The sequence below is a fragment of the Oryx dammah genome, unplaced genomic scaffold, assembly GCF_014754425.2.
Source record: "Oryx dammah isolate SB20612 unplaced genomic scaffold, SCBI_Odam_1.1 HiC_scaffold_2, whole genome shotgun sequence".
NCBI classification, from domain to species: Eukaryota; Metazoa; Chordata; class Mammalia; order Artiodactyla; family Bovidae; genus Oryx; species Oryx dammah.
The window spans coordinates 76,698,536-76,714,229 of NW_024070186.1; the positions used below are offsets into that span (position 1 = coordinate 76,698,536).

Here is a 15,694-nt window from a genome sequence, read left to right on the forward strand (position 1 = left end):
TTCCTGACCCGGGGATCAAACCCACAGCTCCTATCTCTCCTGCTTTTCTAGGCAGATTCTTTACCTGCTGAGCTATTGCAGAAGCCCACTAGCAGTAATAGTAGTATTAGGAATAGAAATAATCCACCCCCACTTTCCATGTGGAATTTCCAGTTGACGGGGTATTTTCAACCATCTTTAGGTAGTCTTGTAGTGAATGCACTTCAGGTAGATAGTAGTTTCTGAACCAGACCAGTGATATGAATCTCCAAGTTCACATAGCCTGGGAGTAGCAGACCTAAGACAAACCTAAATGTCCTAACGTGAGTCAGCCCTGGTTCAATAACTGGAATCACAAGACCATAGCAGATCAGAGATAGAAAGGATATTAAAGGCTATCTTTTTCCTCTCTTAGATGGGGAAACTGAGCTCGAAGAAGTGAAGTACCTGGTTGAAAGTCACATGGCCACATAATGGTGAAGCCACTGTCAAGGCCCAGCTCTATGGAGAGTCCCAGTAAAGTGTTTTTATATATTTGTTAGTTCAAGTAAGAACCTCTTAACTGAGCTGGGGGAATGCCCTAACCCTAGCAAGGTATGTATTGTGCACATACAAACACTGGACATCAATACTGGACGCCACTAACAGTGTGAGGACCTAGACCCGCTGGCAGGTCCTTGGAATCCAGGAATTCCACTGCTACCAGGAAGGATTGCCCATTTGCCAGGAGGGCCCTAGGCAGAAAAGGAGATGGTTTCCAGGCAGCAGAGCATGGGGAGAAGAAAGAGCTGGCTGGGGAGGGGTAACTTCCAGTGTGGGAAGCAGGCATCCCGCAGGTGGGAAACTGGTGGTGCCCGGCATCTCAGTGTGGCAGGGCTTGGGGTGTGGGATGAAGCGTTTGGGAGTCATGGCTGGGAAGGGGGGCCAGGAAGGACTTTACCCTCATTGGCCGGTGAATGGCTTAGACTCTCCACACACCCCTTCTGTGACTTCAGAGACGGGCCTATTCACATGCAAATCTCCTTTGGGACTGGGAGGCTGAGCCCCAAGTGGTTCAGGCAGGAAAATAGCCTGGGGACAGGCAAAAACAAAGCCTTGTTGTGTTCTTCTGTGGCAGAGGCAGCCTGGCTCCAAGTCAGTCGCAGTCAGCACTGGGGTGAAAGCAGTGATTAAGTAAGTGCCTAGCAGAGAGAAGGGATCTGCCGCGGGCCAGCGTCGCCAGGCACTTTCCAGGAATGTGTGAGCTGGTGAGTCCCTCTAATATCGCCTGGGACTCTGCCCTGCACCCGTCTGAAAGTGAATCCTCAAATCTTCGCGGGGAAAATTTTAAGGTCCCTGGAATAGGGGCCTAAAGACCTGGGTTCTGGCCACCACCCTACCACTCATATGTGTTATTTCAACCTCTCCCCAGCATGTACCCTGGAGCTGGCTTGTATTAACCTATAGGGACCAGCTGTCAATTCTCAGGGATTTTTGCTATGCTTTTGTTAGACATAGCCATTATGAAAGATTCAGTTTTATAAACTTACAGTTAAATAAATTATATTTAAAAAAATAAATAATGTAAAAACTCATCACCTCCTAACAATTCTAAAATTTTACCATTATCTCTGCAGTTGAGTTTACTAACTTCTAGAATATTGGAGTGATGAAGAGCGGGCTCCTGTCTGCCCTCCTAGTCCACCCCCCAGTCCAGATCCAGTTGCTGATTATGATAAGTACACTGCTGGGTTCCAGCTCAGTTTTCACAAACATACTAGGTGGAACTTCCTTCTATCCTCTAAGAGTCAGGAGGTCAAATCACACATGGGCAGAAAAGCAGCTAGTAAAGTCTGCCATTGCCTGTGAGCATTCAGCAGGGCCTTTATTTCCCAGGCTCCGTGGCAATCCAGCTCCTATCTATACCTCTGTCTTCATCTTCTACCCCTCTCCCTTGTGCTCCAGCCACACAACCTTCCTTGAAAGTGAAAGTCGCTCAGTTGTGTCCAACTCTCTGCAAGCCCATGGACTATACAGTCCATGGAATTCTCCAGGCCAGAATACTGGAGTGGGTAGCCTTTCCTTTCTCTGGGGGATCTTCTCAACCAGGGATCGAACCCAGGTCTCCCACATTGCAAGAGGATTTTTTACCAGCTGAGCCACAAGGGAAGCCCAAGAATACTGGAGGGGGTAGCCTATTCCTTCTCCAGTGGATCTTCCCGACCCAGGAATTGAACTGGTGTCTCCTGCATTGCAGGCAGATTCTTTATCAACTGAGATATCAGGGAAGCCAGCCTTCCTTGCCGTTCTTCAAATACACTAGGCATTTTCCCACTAGGCATATTAGTCTTGGCTGTTCTCTGGTTGAGAGCTTTTCCCCGAAAGCCACATGGCTGACTTCCTCAGTTTCTTCATCTTTGCTCAAATGTCACCCTTTCATCTAGGACTGCCTTGACCAACACATTTCAATCGTAACACCCACCCTTCTTTACCCTGCTCTATTTCATTTCTTTGCCTATTACCTTACTGGTGGTGGTGGTGGTGGTTTAATTGCTAATTAAGGTCCAACTCTTCATGACCCCATGGACTATAGCCCGCCAGGCTCCTCTGTCCATGGAATTTCCCAGGCAAGAATATTAGAGTTGGGTTGCCATTTCCTTTTCCATATCTTACTACTCATTATATAATTAGCTTTGAGTTTTGTTTAGTGCTTATTGTCTGTTCCCCCCAGTGTAATGTAAGCAGTGCCAATAAACTTTTCTGTCTTAATTACTGCTATACTCCAAGTGCTAGTAAATGGTAGGCATTCAATGAAGATTTATTGAATAAATGAATACTTCCCATTCCCTTCTTCTTGTATGAGCACACCAAAGTAAATTCACGCTCTGCTTTTTACTAAGGTGTGTCTGAGAGCAGCCTGTGTACACTTACACCCACAGATTTGCACACCAGGGCACTCCAGATCATTCCACCTCACTCTTGCATGCATTTTCTGCCTCAGAGCTGGGACCGTCCTCCTGTTTTTCATCACTCCCAAGGCTGTGCTGCTAGCATCTCCTGTATAAAATAAGCCTTTATCACACTGTTTCTGAAGCTCATTTTCACTTCTTGATTCTTCTGAATCAACTAGAATGGATTTGGGAACCGGGTATCTCTGGAGTGGAGGAATTCCACTAGGGAATACCATTGAAATTCACGAGAAACATTTGCTCATTCTTCTTTTCCTTCAGGGGCAAGGCTTCCTGTCTACTCCCAGAGAATGAGCAGAGCTGCATCAGTAGTTGAAGGTCGAGGGCATGTTCAGAGTAAACACAGAGCACTGCACAGAAATTAGGAGCTGGGGGTCAGAGGAGTCAGTCTTGGAGCAGGGCCATGGGAGGGACTTATCTCTCAATTATACAGCAGGATGCAGACTGACCCATCGGGGCTTGGGAAAGGAGAATCAGGACTGGAAGGACTGGGAGAGGCGAGCCAGTCCAATTTCCTCATTGAGCAGATGGAGAAACTGAGGCTGAGAACAGACAGGTGACTTGCCAATATCTCGGTAGGAGTCAGTGGCTCACCTGTAAACCAGAGCCCTTTCCTTTATGCTCACCACCAGGAGACCCATGCTTTTTCCTGTTCTCCCCCCCGCCCCCCCCGCCCCAGGACTGTGTTCACTACAAGAAACAAACACAGACACAGGCCCTGAGCTCATGAGGCTGATGGTCCATGCAATGACCTTGAGTTTACTATTAGAACTTGTGTGCCACAAACAGATAAATCAAACACTTTCCATCCTTCATAGCACAGATTCCATTTCCTCTTATTTTTATAAAATATTTTTTTCCTCACAAAGGATAAGAGAAAAAGTTATTTAACAACACCTAGACAACACAGGGGCCCTCAAGGTCACACAGTTTTACACAATTTTACTAAATTTCTCTTGTAACCCAGGAAGCATATAAAAATCCTGATACTCCATTCAGGATAAAACAGAGAGACTCAATCTTAATTTGGGAGTAAGAAGACCAGGGATTGAGACCTGGCTTTGCTATAAAGTCCTAGACGAATGCACTTAAGCTCTTGATGCTCAGCATCCTTTCCTGTAAATTAGGTGTAATAATTCTGACTCTCCCTAATCCGTAAGCATCAAAGAAGGTAATAGATTAGAAAGTGCTGTGAAATGAAAATATCTCCTGCCATATCAGTAAACAGGAAATATCATAGCCATTGTTGATTTCTGGCCTCCAAATGTGAATGAGGGCTCCCAAAACTGGCATCCAACAAATGCTGTCAACCCTCTACCATATTGCTAAGGAGCTGGGGGAATGTGAGAAGCAGCCATCTGCCACTCCTTAAGGTGAACAAGAAAACAGGGTTTGCACTGCCCAGACACCCCTGCCCCCCACCCCCCCCCCCCCCCCCCCCCCCCCCGCCCCTGCCAGAGCAGAGGTGCATATGAAAGGAATGAATTCACTGAGCCCAGAAGCTTGTATCTTCCCAGACACAGAACACTAAATTCCTTAACTTGAAATCTGATCTTTGATGTACAGATTGCCTGCTCCGTTTGTTGCAAACCATTAGACTCCCCCTCCGTCCTCCTTGGAACAGTTTTCTCAGAGCTACAGGGGCTTGGAGTTCTAAACATTCCCACCAAAGAAAATAGCTCTCTACTTTCAGGTTGTAACTATATTTTTTTAGTTGACATTGCCATACACTTGTGTTGCTACAAGGTGAACACACAACAGAAATAAACAGCCTCTTGCATTTGATCAGTCCGTTCAAAGTACTTTCCCATAAATTGAGAAACTCAGTGACTTGAGCAAGGTCATAGGCAACCAGTTAGTGTTAGAGATGAGGAAGCTGACACTCACTGAGCATCCAGTAATATCAGCTGGCGCTTCAGTACTCACACCCTTGCCATTATAGCCTCTGAAATAATACTGAGCTCATTACATAGGCATTGGACACATGCAGATACAGCATTTGCCTCGCTTGGCATTGACAATAATAAGCCCAGGAGACAGGCATTATTGTTATCCCTATTTTTCCATAAGTAGTGGAGATAGGACCTGACTCTAGGTCTGACTGGCTCTAGACCCTGATCTCCAAACCATTGAAAATGTTTGCCTTTTCACAGCATTGATTCCACTCACAGCTATCATTTCACTTAAATCCTCATATAACCTTCGAGGAAGGTACTGTATTATTGTCTTTTTTTTTTTGTATAATCACAAAACCAGTGCTTAGGGAGATCAAGGCATTTAGGGAATTGTTAAATAGAAATTGTTAAATTCCTATTTATCCTTCAAGACTTATCTCAAACATCAACCATTTCCAAAGCCTTTTTTGAACCTCAAGAAATGACCACTTTACAGCATATATACTGCCTCATACTCTTGTGTTCCTCTTCCCGGCTTTAGCTTATTAATTATATACTTGTCTCATGATATATTATTGTGAGTTCCTGTAGGGCAGGTACTGTTTTACTCATCTTCATGGGCCCCGTCTTTGGTGCAGTGTCCAACTTACAGTAGGATTTCAATAGAATTCTTGGACTTCATTCCATAGACAGTGGGGAGCTGTTGAAAGGTTTTGAGGGTGGCACAATCAAAGCATGTTTAAGAACATCTCTCTGGACATGTGTAGTGGCGGATTGGACAGGGAGAGACTGACCGCTGGCAGACATTTAGGAGGCTGTTATAATAAACTAGGTGAGAACAACAAGAATTGGAAGTAAGGGGCTAAAGTGAAGAGAATGGGAAAAAAAATGTTGAATATATTAAGAATATAGGATTAAGAGGAGAAAAAATGGTGTTACATCATAAGGGCATTTAACAGTTGCCAGTTGAGTTGTATGCATTCAACAGGAGAAGGAAAGAGAGAGAAAGAGAATGAAAGCCAAATGTAGGTTTTCATTATCTCCGTTTCCAATGCACAGATGCCTGAAGTGAACTTGGAAATAGGGTGTGTGAATCTGCTGTTCCCTTGGTGATTCTGATTTCTGAGTACCTTTTGCAGTAAGTATAGCTCCAGGGCTCCTTTCTCAGCACAAATCAGTTACTTCACCTGATGCTCAATTAAAGGAACCATAATTGGTTGCATTTCTGAAAAAAAAGTCTCTTCTGGACATTCTGAAAGACAGTGCCCTACTGTATTTAAGAGATTAAGTTTGATTATAGACAACACTTGCCTTCAGTTCAGTTCAGTCACTCAGTTGTGTCCGACTCTTTGCGACCCCATGAACTGCAGCACGCCAGGCCTCTCTGTCCATCACCAAGTCCAGGAGCTTACCCAAACTCATGTTCATTGAGTCGGTGATGCCATCCAACCATCTCATCCTCTGTCGTCCCCTTCTCCTCCTGCCCTCAATCTTTCCCGGCATCAGGGTCTTTTCAAATGAGTCAGCTCTTCGTATTAGGTGGCCAAAGTATTGGAGTTTTAGCTTCAACATCAGTCCTTCCAATGAATCATTCAGGACTGATTTCCTTTAGGATGGACTGGTTGGATCTCCTTGCTGTCCAAGGGACTCTCAAGAGTCTTCTCCAACACCACAGTTCAAAAGCATCAATTCTTCGGTGCTCAGTTTTCTTTATAGTCCAACTCTCACATCCATACAACACTTGCATTACATTACACTTAAAAGCCTAAGCATCCATATGATGGGGGATTTCACTGTGACTTAATATTTTTAAAGGAAAAAAAGACTGAATGTTTTGAGATATAAATTCTGGTCCCAGTGTGACCTTGGCCCAAGAATTGCCCTTCCCTGGGCTTCAGCGTGTTGATCATGAAGTTGAACCATGATTCCTGGGGTCTTTGATACATAGAATATCAGGGCTAGATGAGCCTTAGAGACCATCTGGCTCAACTCCCTGTGTGTGAGAGAGGAATCCCCTGCCCAGGGTCTCTTAGTTATAGAGAATGGCCACAAGAATCCAGGCCTCCTGTTCCTGGCCCATGTCTGTGCTCTGCCGCTCGCCTGCGGCATTAATCAGATGTGACTCCTACGCCTGTCTGTGCACTGCAGGAGTCCGTACATTGCAGCCACATTCCAAGGAGGCAAATACTGTTGTGCAGATGCTCATGAGCCTTGAAGACCAAGGACTGCAGGAGATTAGGCTGGAGAGGAATTTTCATAAAGTGTGAGTATCTGGACCACATCCTTGGGGTCCTGCTCTTCTTCAAGCTGCTGATGTGCAGTGTCAGCAGTTCCATCATCATGACCCTGATGGGCCAGGATGGGAAGGGCAGTCTGTGGAACTGTGGCTGGGCAGAAAGGATTCCTGTGAACTGGAGGGTCCTTTAAACCCACTCCCAGGCCTGCCAGGGGAATTCAGTCACAGAGTGAAAGATCCTCAGGACAGGAGTATTATCTCACCAGAAGGAAATGTGTGATATTCAAAGTTCCTTGGAAAAAGAACAGCACTAGAATGATATATTTACAAGTTCTCTTTAAATGACGTGTCACTAAGGCAACTCCAGCAGACTAGGGTCTCTTACTGGAGTGCTGGAACTTGGAGAAGTGGCTGTTGTACCATATAATTACTATTTTCTGGGATTATCCTACCTAGGATAATGAGGATTTAGTGAGGTCATCTGGAAAGCCCTGGAAAGGAGAATTAAGATTAAAACTCTGGAATTTTAGGGACCTTAAGTATCATCTCATCTTATTCCTCATGGAACAAATGAAAGAACAGAATTTTGTAAAGGGATATTGACTTAACTAAGGGTGATACAGCCAGCATGCTCACACTTCATTCAGATGAGAAGGGAAGAGCCTCTTTCTCATTCATAGCCAGAAAACCCACATATCCTGGGGGCAGAGGGTTAGGGAGAGTATGCAATTTGAAAAATTCAGTGGGTTTCAACTATATGTGGAAGACTTCTGGGTTTGAAATTTCCGAGTTCTCAGATGGAAATACTAGTCTTGTACCTGAATTGAGAACTTAGGGAGTATTTAAGCTGTAACTGGGGCTTCCCAGTTGGGCTTCGCTGATAGTTCAATTGGTAAAGAATCCACCTGCAATGCAGGAGACCCTGGTTCAGTTCCTGAGTCGGGAAGATCCACTGGAGAAGGGATGAGCTATCCACTCCAGTATTCTTGGCCTTCCCTTGTGGCTCACCTGGTAAAGAATCTACCCACAATACGGGAGACCTGGGTCTGATCCCTGGGTTGGGAAGATCCCCAGGAGAAGGGAAAGGCTACCCACTCCAGTATTCTGGCCTGGAGAATTCCATGGACTGTATAGTCAATGAGGTCTCAAAGAGTCAGACACGACTGAGAGACCTTCGCTTTCACTTTCAGGTAGTGCTAGTCGTAGAGAACCTGCCTGCTAGTGCAGGAGATATAAGAGACGGGGGTTCAATCCCTGAATTGGGAAGATCCCCTAGAGGAGGGCAGGGCAACCCACTCCAGTATTCTTGCTGGGAAATCCCATGGACAGAAGAGCCTGGAGGGCTACAATCCATAGAGTTGCAAAGAGTCTGATACAACCGAAGCAATCTAGCATGTGTCCACGCATGCACACAAACTGTAATCCCTACAAGCTGTGACCTTCAGGGGGGCCAAGGAGACTAAATGAGCAGGGTGAGCTTCTGAGCCACCTTCAGCCCCAACAGCCCCACTTCTGTTTCCAGAATCAGGACTACTAGGATATTTCAAAGGAGAAAAACGTCCACTGGGGAGAAAGTATTTGAACAATAACAACAATGTGGGTCTAGGTGGGTCTCCAGTGGCCCTCTGCAGTCTGACATTCCATAAGTTCTGAGTCTAGGAGGGGAACTCTGCCAGGGGCGTGTGAGCAAGGGTGCGGTGTCCTGTGAAGGAAGGCCTACTCAGGCCCCATGGCTGCTAATACCTCTGAAGAGGGGCCAGTGATGGTGCTGGACAGCATTCTGGAAGGAAGTGAGCTGTGCAAGCCCGAGGAAAGAAATTCTTCTCTGTCCAATATGTTAATCCGTTCTTCTAAAGGAATTGGGAAACTGTTGGGTACTTCAGATAGGTGGCTCAAACTCTGTGTTGTCTCACCCAGGCTGATTCTTTGCTATGCTCAGAGGTCAAATTTTGGAGCAGAGAGTGCTAAAAGATTGTCTTGTCCACTCCAGATCATTTGGGAGTTAGTGGCAGATCTGCGGCCAGAACAGGAAGTTCCCAAACTCCAGGCAAGGACCCAGAGCATGCTGCCCTTCCAGAGGGCCTAGTCTCATCTCCTTGAATTTTCAGGAAGGTGTCATATCACCCTGGATAGAAATCATCAATTAACCTCCAAAATATTCTCCAGCCAGAAAAGCCAAGCTTTGGGTATAAATGTACTCCAGTGTCCCTAATTCAGGGCCAGAAGAGGTCTTCATATTCGACTGTGGCCCTTGAAAAGTGCAGTGTGTGTGTGTGTGTGTGTGTGTGTGTGTGTGTTTCCATTACAAAATAGCCAATGTCAACTCCTTAATTTATCTTGTCAGGAGAATCAACTTATTTGGGAGCAAAGGACTGGGTTACGTCCTCTAGTGTGTGTTTATCATCTTGGTGATGGAGTCCTGGGCAGTGCTGTGCTTAGTCACTCAGTTGTGTTCTACTCTTTGCGACCCCATGGACTATAGGCCACCAGGCTCCTCTGTCCATGGGGATTCTCCAGGCAAGAATACTGGAGTGTGTTGCCATGCCCTCCTCCAGGGGTTTTTCTCAATCCAGAGATCGAACCCAGGCCTCCTGTACTGAAGGCAGATTCTTTACCAGCTGAGCCACCAGGGAAGCCCCAAAGGTGTCCTAACAAGGTCAGACTTGACCTCTGTCTCAGTAAGAGGAAACCTGTTAGAAAAAAACAATTGCAAATGAATTGAGAGTGAATTCTTACAGTGGAGGGATGGGAAATAATGAAAAAAAAGTCATTGTCACAGCTAAAGAAAAAAATTGCAATTTCTGTGATCTTGAGGCCTCAACTACTAATAAAGGCAAATGTTTCCACTGGCAAAATTTCTAGATGTTTGACATGTTTGAAAGTAGATAAAAAGCAGTTAGGAAGTTCACATCTAGCCTTGTCTAAATCAATGGAATTTACTCTCATATTAAGCTAATGTTTGGTCATTTTCCTTCTGCTAAGTTCACTCTCCAACCTAAATATCTGAGAATACAATAGTGGTACAGCCAGCATTAGCTAGGGGAATGGGCTGGGGGATTCTGCTAACCAAATGCCCCTTACCCATAGTACATCTGGGATCCTGGAGTTTGGTTCTTCCAGAGGCTAGATTATATCTTAGAAGACATAACTATCCTGTTTGTTAGAAATTTCAATTTACTATGATGAACACTTAGGGTCTTGGTGAATATTCCCTGTTCGATCCTTGTGACTCAGAAGTTGGCTCCATTTGTAATGAATTTACAGAAGCTGTATTCGATCTAGATTACCAAGGCACATCATCTCTGAGAGCAGATAGTTTCAACATTTCTCATTCTTTCTTTGTCAATCTTTTATCATCATTACCCTTTTCCACCTTGTGCAATGGCTCTTTTTCTAGGCTCAGCTCTTTTGCTAATGGACTAGATTTCTGGGTCCTTAAATTCTCACAGTTCCTAGCACAGGACATTCAAAGATGGGCAGCAGCACAGAGAGAGCAATGGTTCTCACATGTGGAGTTTTTGCTCCTCTGGGGCTATTGATAATTGCTGGAGGCATTTTTGGTTATCACAACTGGAATGTGAGTGCTATTGACATCCAGTAAGTGAAGCCAGGGATGCTGCTAAAAATCCTATAATTTGCAGAATAGCTTTCTTTGGCAAATACTTATCTGGCTCAAAATGTCAATAGTGCTAAAATTGAAAAACTGTGCCACGGAAGACCAATTTTAGAAAGTTTTTAGTCACAGAAAACTTGCTTTAAATGGGATACTTGATGCATATCCAACATAGTAATCAGCAACACTCACCATTCAAAATGAGTTAATCAGGGTAGGAGTTCACAGTCCCAGTTACCAGGCTTCCCCGGCCCCCACCCCAATGCTCTTGTCAGCCTCTGCAGTATCCTAGGGCTCAGTGGAGTACAGCTTGTGAGCAGTTTGGCAGAGCCAAAACAAAGAAGTATTGAAAGTCATAAGACATGGATTTGGAATCTTGATCCATCATTTACTAGCTGTATAATCTTGGGTGAGTTGCTTCACCTTCTTGGGGTTGTGTCTTTGCCTGTAAATGGGATAGTAATACCTATCTCATAGGATTGTTTCAAAGGTTGAATGAGATTATAAGTGTAAGCATCTTGCCAACTCACTTCTTTGCTGCGGAAGTGAGCAAAGTGGTATTAACATCCTGGTTAATACCAGGTTAATTCTTACTGAATTATGGCTGTAGAAAAATGAAACTATACTAATATCAAAAATATACGAAGTCTATGCTCAGTTCAGTTCAATTCAGTTCAGTCGCTCAGTCGTGTCCGACTCTTTGCAACCCCATGAATCGCAGCATGCCAGGCCTCCCTGTCCATCACTAACTTCCGGAGTTCACTCAGACTCACGTCCATCGAGTCCGTGATGCCATCCAGCCATCTCATCCTCTGTCGTCCCCTTCTCCTCCTGCCCCCAATCCCTCCCAGCATCAGAGTCTTTTCCAATGAGTCAACTCTTCGCATGAGGTGGCCAAAATACTGGAGTTTCAGCTTTAGTGGTTTAATAAGAGCTTCTTCCAGGAAGCCAGAGAGAGGTTATAAGTAGGTTCTTAGGTCTTCACCTCTTTTTGAACCAGATACAACCGTAATATGTGTCATCTCTCAGAAGTACTTTGACCTTTTTTAGCTCCACTTTTAAAAGAGAACAGCTTCATATCTATGGCATTGCTGTGGGTACTTTCTAAATTCTGAGAAATTGTTTGATGCTGTAATCATTTCCTGTTCCTCTTCCCTTTGTTTTTTATATCCATCGTCACTTCCATCTTCTGTTGCCTAGACTCTTTGTTGATAAAATCTAAACTCTTTAGCATTACATTCAAAGCCCTTCAGGATCTCACTCCAATCAACCTTCCAACCTCACCTCTTATTTCCCCTGTGACATACTCTACACTTCTCATTATCTTGATCATTACCTAGAGAACTGGACAATGCTTTCTAATGCCTCAGCTTTGGATATAATGATGGCTTACTCTGGAGTCTCTTTAGCTTGTTGAACTAAAGGTGACATTGGAGCAGAGGTTAGCAGAAATGTTAGACTTTGAGAACAGAAAGGAAAAGGGAAGGCTGTATTTGAGTAACACTTGGCCAATTTCATCTTCCCTTAAGATCTTTTCTAGGTCTTCCTACTCAACCTGCTCCTGTGTACCACCCGCAACCTTCATTTATCATGCTATGATACTGTATGTCTCCCTCACTGGACTGCCAGCCTGGGGGGCAAACACAGCATCTAATTCATCTGGGTTCCTCTAACTCCCGGCAGATCCTCCAGTAGAGAACCTGCCCCAGTAAGGGAACGCCAGGATCTCACCTTCACATAGTCGTATTCACAAAGGTAGGAGGATTCCAAGTTGAAGTGCATGAAGTAAAGCTTGATTCGAAATCCCTCTGGGACAGTGATATTCCAAGTCACCTCTGAATCACTTGGATAGGCATCCGGATAGCCAGGAGACTGGATCTGGCCAAACATATTGTTAAGCTCGACAATGTGGGCTGAGGCCTTCAACAAGGAGAAGCACAGCGCATGAGAGAGAAGGAGCCACCTGGAAGACAGGAATGGATTCACTCACACTCAGATAACGGGCCTTGTCGTTTAACTAAATCAACAACCAGGAGGCCAAGTTCCCAGCATACCATGATCTGCTGTAATTATTTTTCCCTTATGGGCCTTGCTTATCCACTGTATGATACTGAAGGATAGTAACTTGATTTCTAAGGTTACTCCCAGTTGTGCTCTTTTAAAGATTCAATAATAGTATTAAACTTACCCAGAAAATATCATATTTGGGACTCTGAGACATATTGCTTTTTGGTTTAAAATATAAATTTCATAGTTAGGTAAAAGCTGATATAATTTCTTCAGCTCAGCTTAATTTAAGAATCATAAACTCTTGATTCAGTTTCCTAAAAAGTAAGTAATAGTAAGATGGAAATATTGAGATAAGGCTTGTACTCAATGATGGGATCTGCAGTACCTTAAACAAATTTAACAAAATTAATCAAGAAATATAAAATTTTGAATTAAGAAGAAATTACCAAGTACTGTTGTTTTTTTCCCCTCTTTGACAAGTGTTCTTATAAAAGGATAAAAAACTTACAATCTATTTCCAGTTGTAGGAATCCAAGATATTAGACTGTTAAGAGTTGCATAAGGGGAAAGGGAAATTCAACTAAAACTTACAGAACACACCCAAGTGGCTGATGCAATAGAGGCAGAATGTCCAAGGCTTGCCAAAAACCTAATGGTCAATGTACAGTCCAACCAAGGCATCCAATAGACTGTTCCCCTGCAAGACTCAAGGACCTTGAACTCAAACATCTCAAAGCTGGCTCATCAATTTCTCCCCTAAGTCTTATTTATGCTGATTCCTATGTTTTGCAAACCCTTCTGTTTCTCCTCAGTCAATTAATTTAAATGTTCTTATCCGGACTATTGCTACTGAATCCTAACTGATTTCCTTGGCCCCCATTTCATACCATTTAGCAATCTTCTGCCAAATTTGATTTTCTAAAACACAGACGTGTCCATGTGGCTTCACTGTGCCTGCAGGGCAAAGCATCTGCTACTGGGCTGGCTGATGAGCCCTTTTTGATCTAGCGCTGATGTGCTTTATCTCATACCAGCCTGAGGCAGATCATTCTGGAAGCATGCCACACCCATCCAGGCCTCAACTCCATCACACATGCCCCACTCATTCCTCACCTGGTCATCTCATTTATCCTCCACCATCCAGCTCAAAGCTTCCCAGGATACCATGGAATATCCTTCACTCCAGATTGCAGCTCCCTGTACATGCTTCCAATTAGAGCAATGCTTTAGGCACAGCCCTGAAGTTAGGTGTATTTGGGTTCAAATCCCAGTTCACTTCCTTACTGGCTGTGAAATCTTGGGGAATTAGTCTCTGAGTTCAGGTTTCCTCAAATGTAAAGTGAAGATTATAGTCTTTAATTTACACAGCTCACATGAATATTAAGGATGATGTATGTAAAGGGCCCAATATAAAGCCTGGTCATATAATAGATGATGAATGAATGAATGAGGTAAAGCACGAATGTGGGGCCAGAGCGTTATTAATATATAGTCTAAAAAGTAAGTTCTGTGGAATTATACCAGCATTTTAACGTTAATAGTTAGAATTTGGCTAATCGGAAAGTTGTTTCTCCCAACCGACCCCTCCCTGCTCAGTAAAAAGATGCATATATGTGTCTACATGCATATATATGAATTTTTGAGTGTATAAACACAATGAGATAACCACAATGAAATTATCTATCTGTTTTATATAATATTTACATAAAAGGTAAATACATAAGTGCAAAAAGGCCTAGAAGGGTATCACTGGGGTATTAACGGAGAAGGCAATGGCACCCCACTCCATTACTCTTGCCTGGAAAATCCCATGGACAGAGGAGCCTGGCAGGCTGCAGTCCATGGGGTCTCGAAGAGTTGGACACGACTGAGTGACTTCACTTTCACTTTTCACTTTCATGCATTGGAGAAGGAAATGGCAACCCGTTCCAGTGTTCTTGCCTGGAGAATCCCAGGGATGGGGGAGCCTGGTGGGCTGCCATCTCTGGGGTCACACAGAGTTGGACACGACTGAAGCAACTTAGCAGCAGCAAGGATATTAACAGTGGTTATCTCTGAAGTGGTAATATAAAATTACACTCAATAAAAATGAGTGCTTTCAATTTTACTTTTGTGTATGTAAAATGTTCAAATGTGTCTAGAAGGACCTTGTGCTATTTTTTCAATTAAGAAAAATAGAGGTAAATTTTTTTCCAAGGCCCCTACAATAGCAACACATGAGATGCAACTAAGGAAACAAAATGTTTTCATCCAATTGCCAGGGTCAATATTTTTATAGCCAATCTGTGGAGGAAGGGCCTCCAAGGCAGAGAGAAAGGCAGGCATGGGTCCAAGCTCTCTGATGAAGTAGTAGGAAAGGTAAGTTTGAAAACTCTGGCTTGCAGTGGTCGGTCAGGCTGCCCCACTTTGAAATGAGGAAATATACTGATATTTCCAACCTGCGCTGGAAATTCTGGTTAAGTGCCTCTTGAGCAGGGGAGGGCACTAGTCTTGGGTTGGAAGAGCAGGATTCCAGTCCAGACTTCTACTTCGTTCATCTGACCCATCTCGGGGAAGTCAGGTAAGGTCTCCCTCTCAACTTCTTCATTCATTAAGTGTCATAGTAATGACACCCCCCGAGGCTGCTGTCACAGTAAAGGAGGATTGGAGAGTAAGTACTTTGTCAACTGCCCAGCCCTAGTTAAACATTAGTTACTATTACCCCATCAGGCTGCTTCGCGAAAAGCAGGGGTTAGGAATGAGCTTTGGTTCCCAAACTGGACTTCCCTGCAAAAGCAACACCCAGATTATGCAAGGCTGAAAGGTCAGCTTTCTCCACTTCTGCTTTCTTTACACCACATGGAGGAGACCCTGAGCTTCCTGCTGCTAGCTCTGTCATGGGCTGGCCCAGGTGGATAGCTCCATCTATCCTCAGAGGCCTCAGACCACGTGTAGTAGGCAACTGGTCAGCGTAGGAGGAAGGCCTGGGAAGCACTCTGTTCTATTTTGTTTGCATTTCAAAACAGTTTCAAAC

General features: G+C 44.2%; 1 protein-coding gene across 3 annotated transcripts in view; it reads right to left on the reverse strand.

Annotated features, from left to right (window-relative positions):
* The window catches only part of MASP1 (MBL associated serine protease 1), a 52,289-nt gene that overhangs the window by 31,663 nt on the left and 4,932 nt on the right, over positions 1-15,694 (reverse strand). For all 3 annotated transcript variants that reach the window (XR_005723263.1, XM_040252959.1, XM_040252968.1), the window contains exon 2: positions 12,403-12,634. Coding sequence is in view for 2 of the 3 variants with exons in the window: in XM_040252959.1 (XP_040108893.1) it covers positions 12,403-12,634 (232 nt within the window). In the remaining variant the exon portion in view is untranslated. The remainder of the gene's footprint in view (positions 1-12,402; positions 12,635-15,694) is intronic.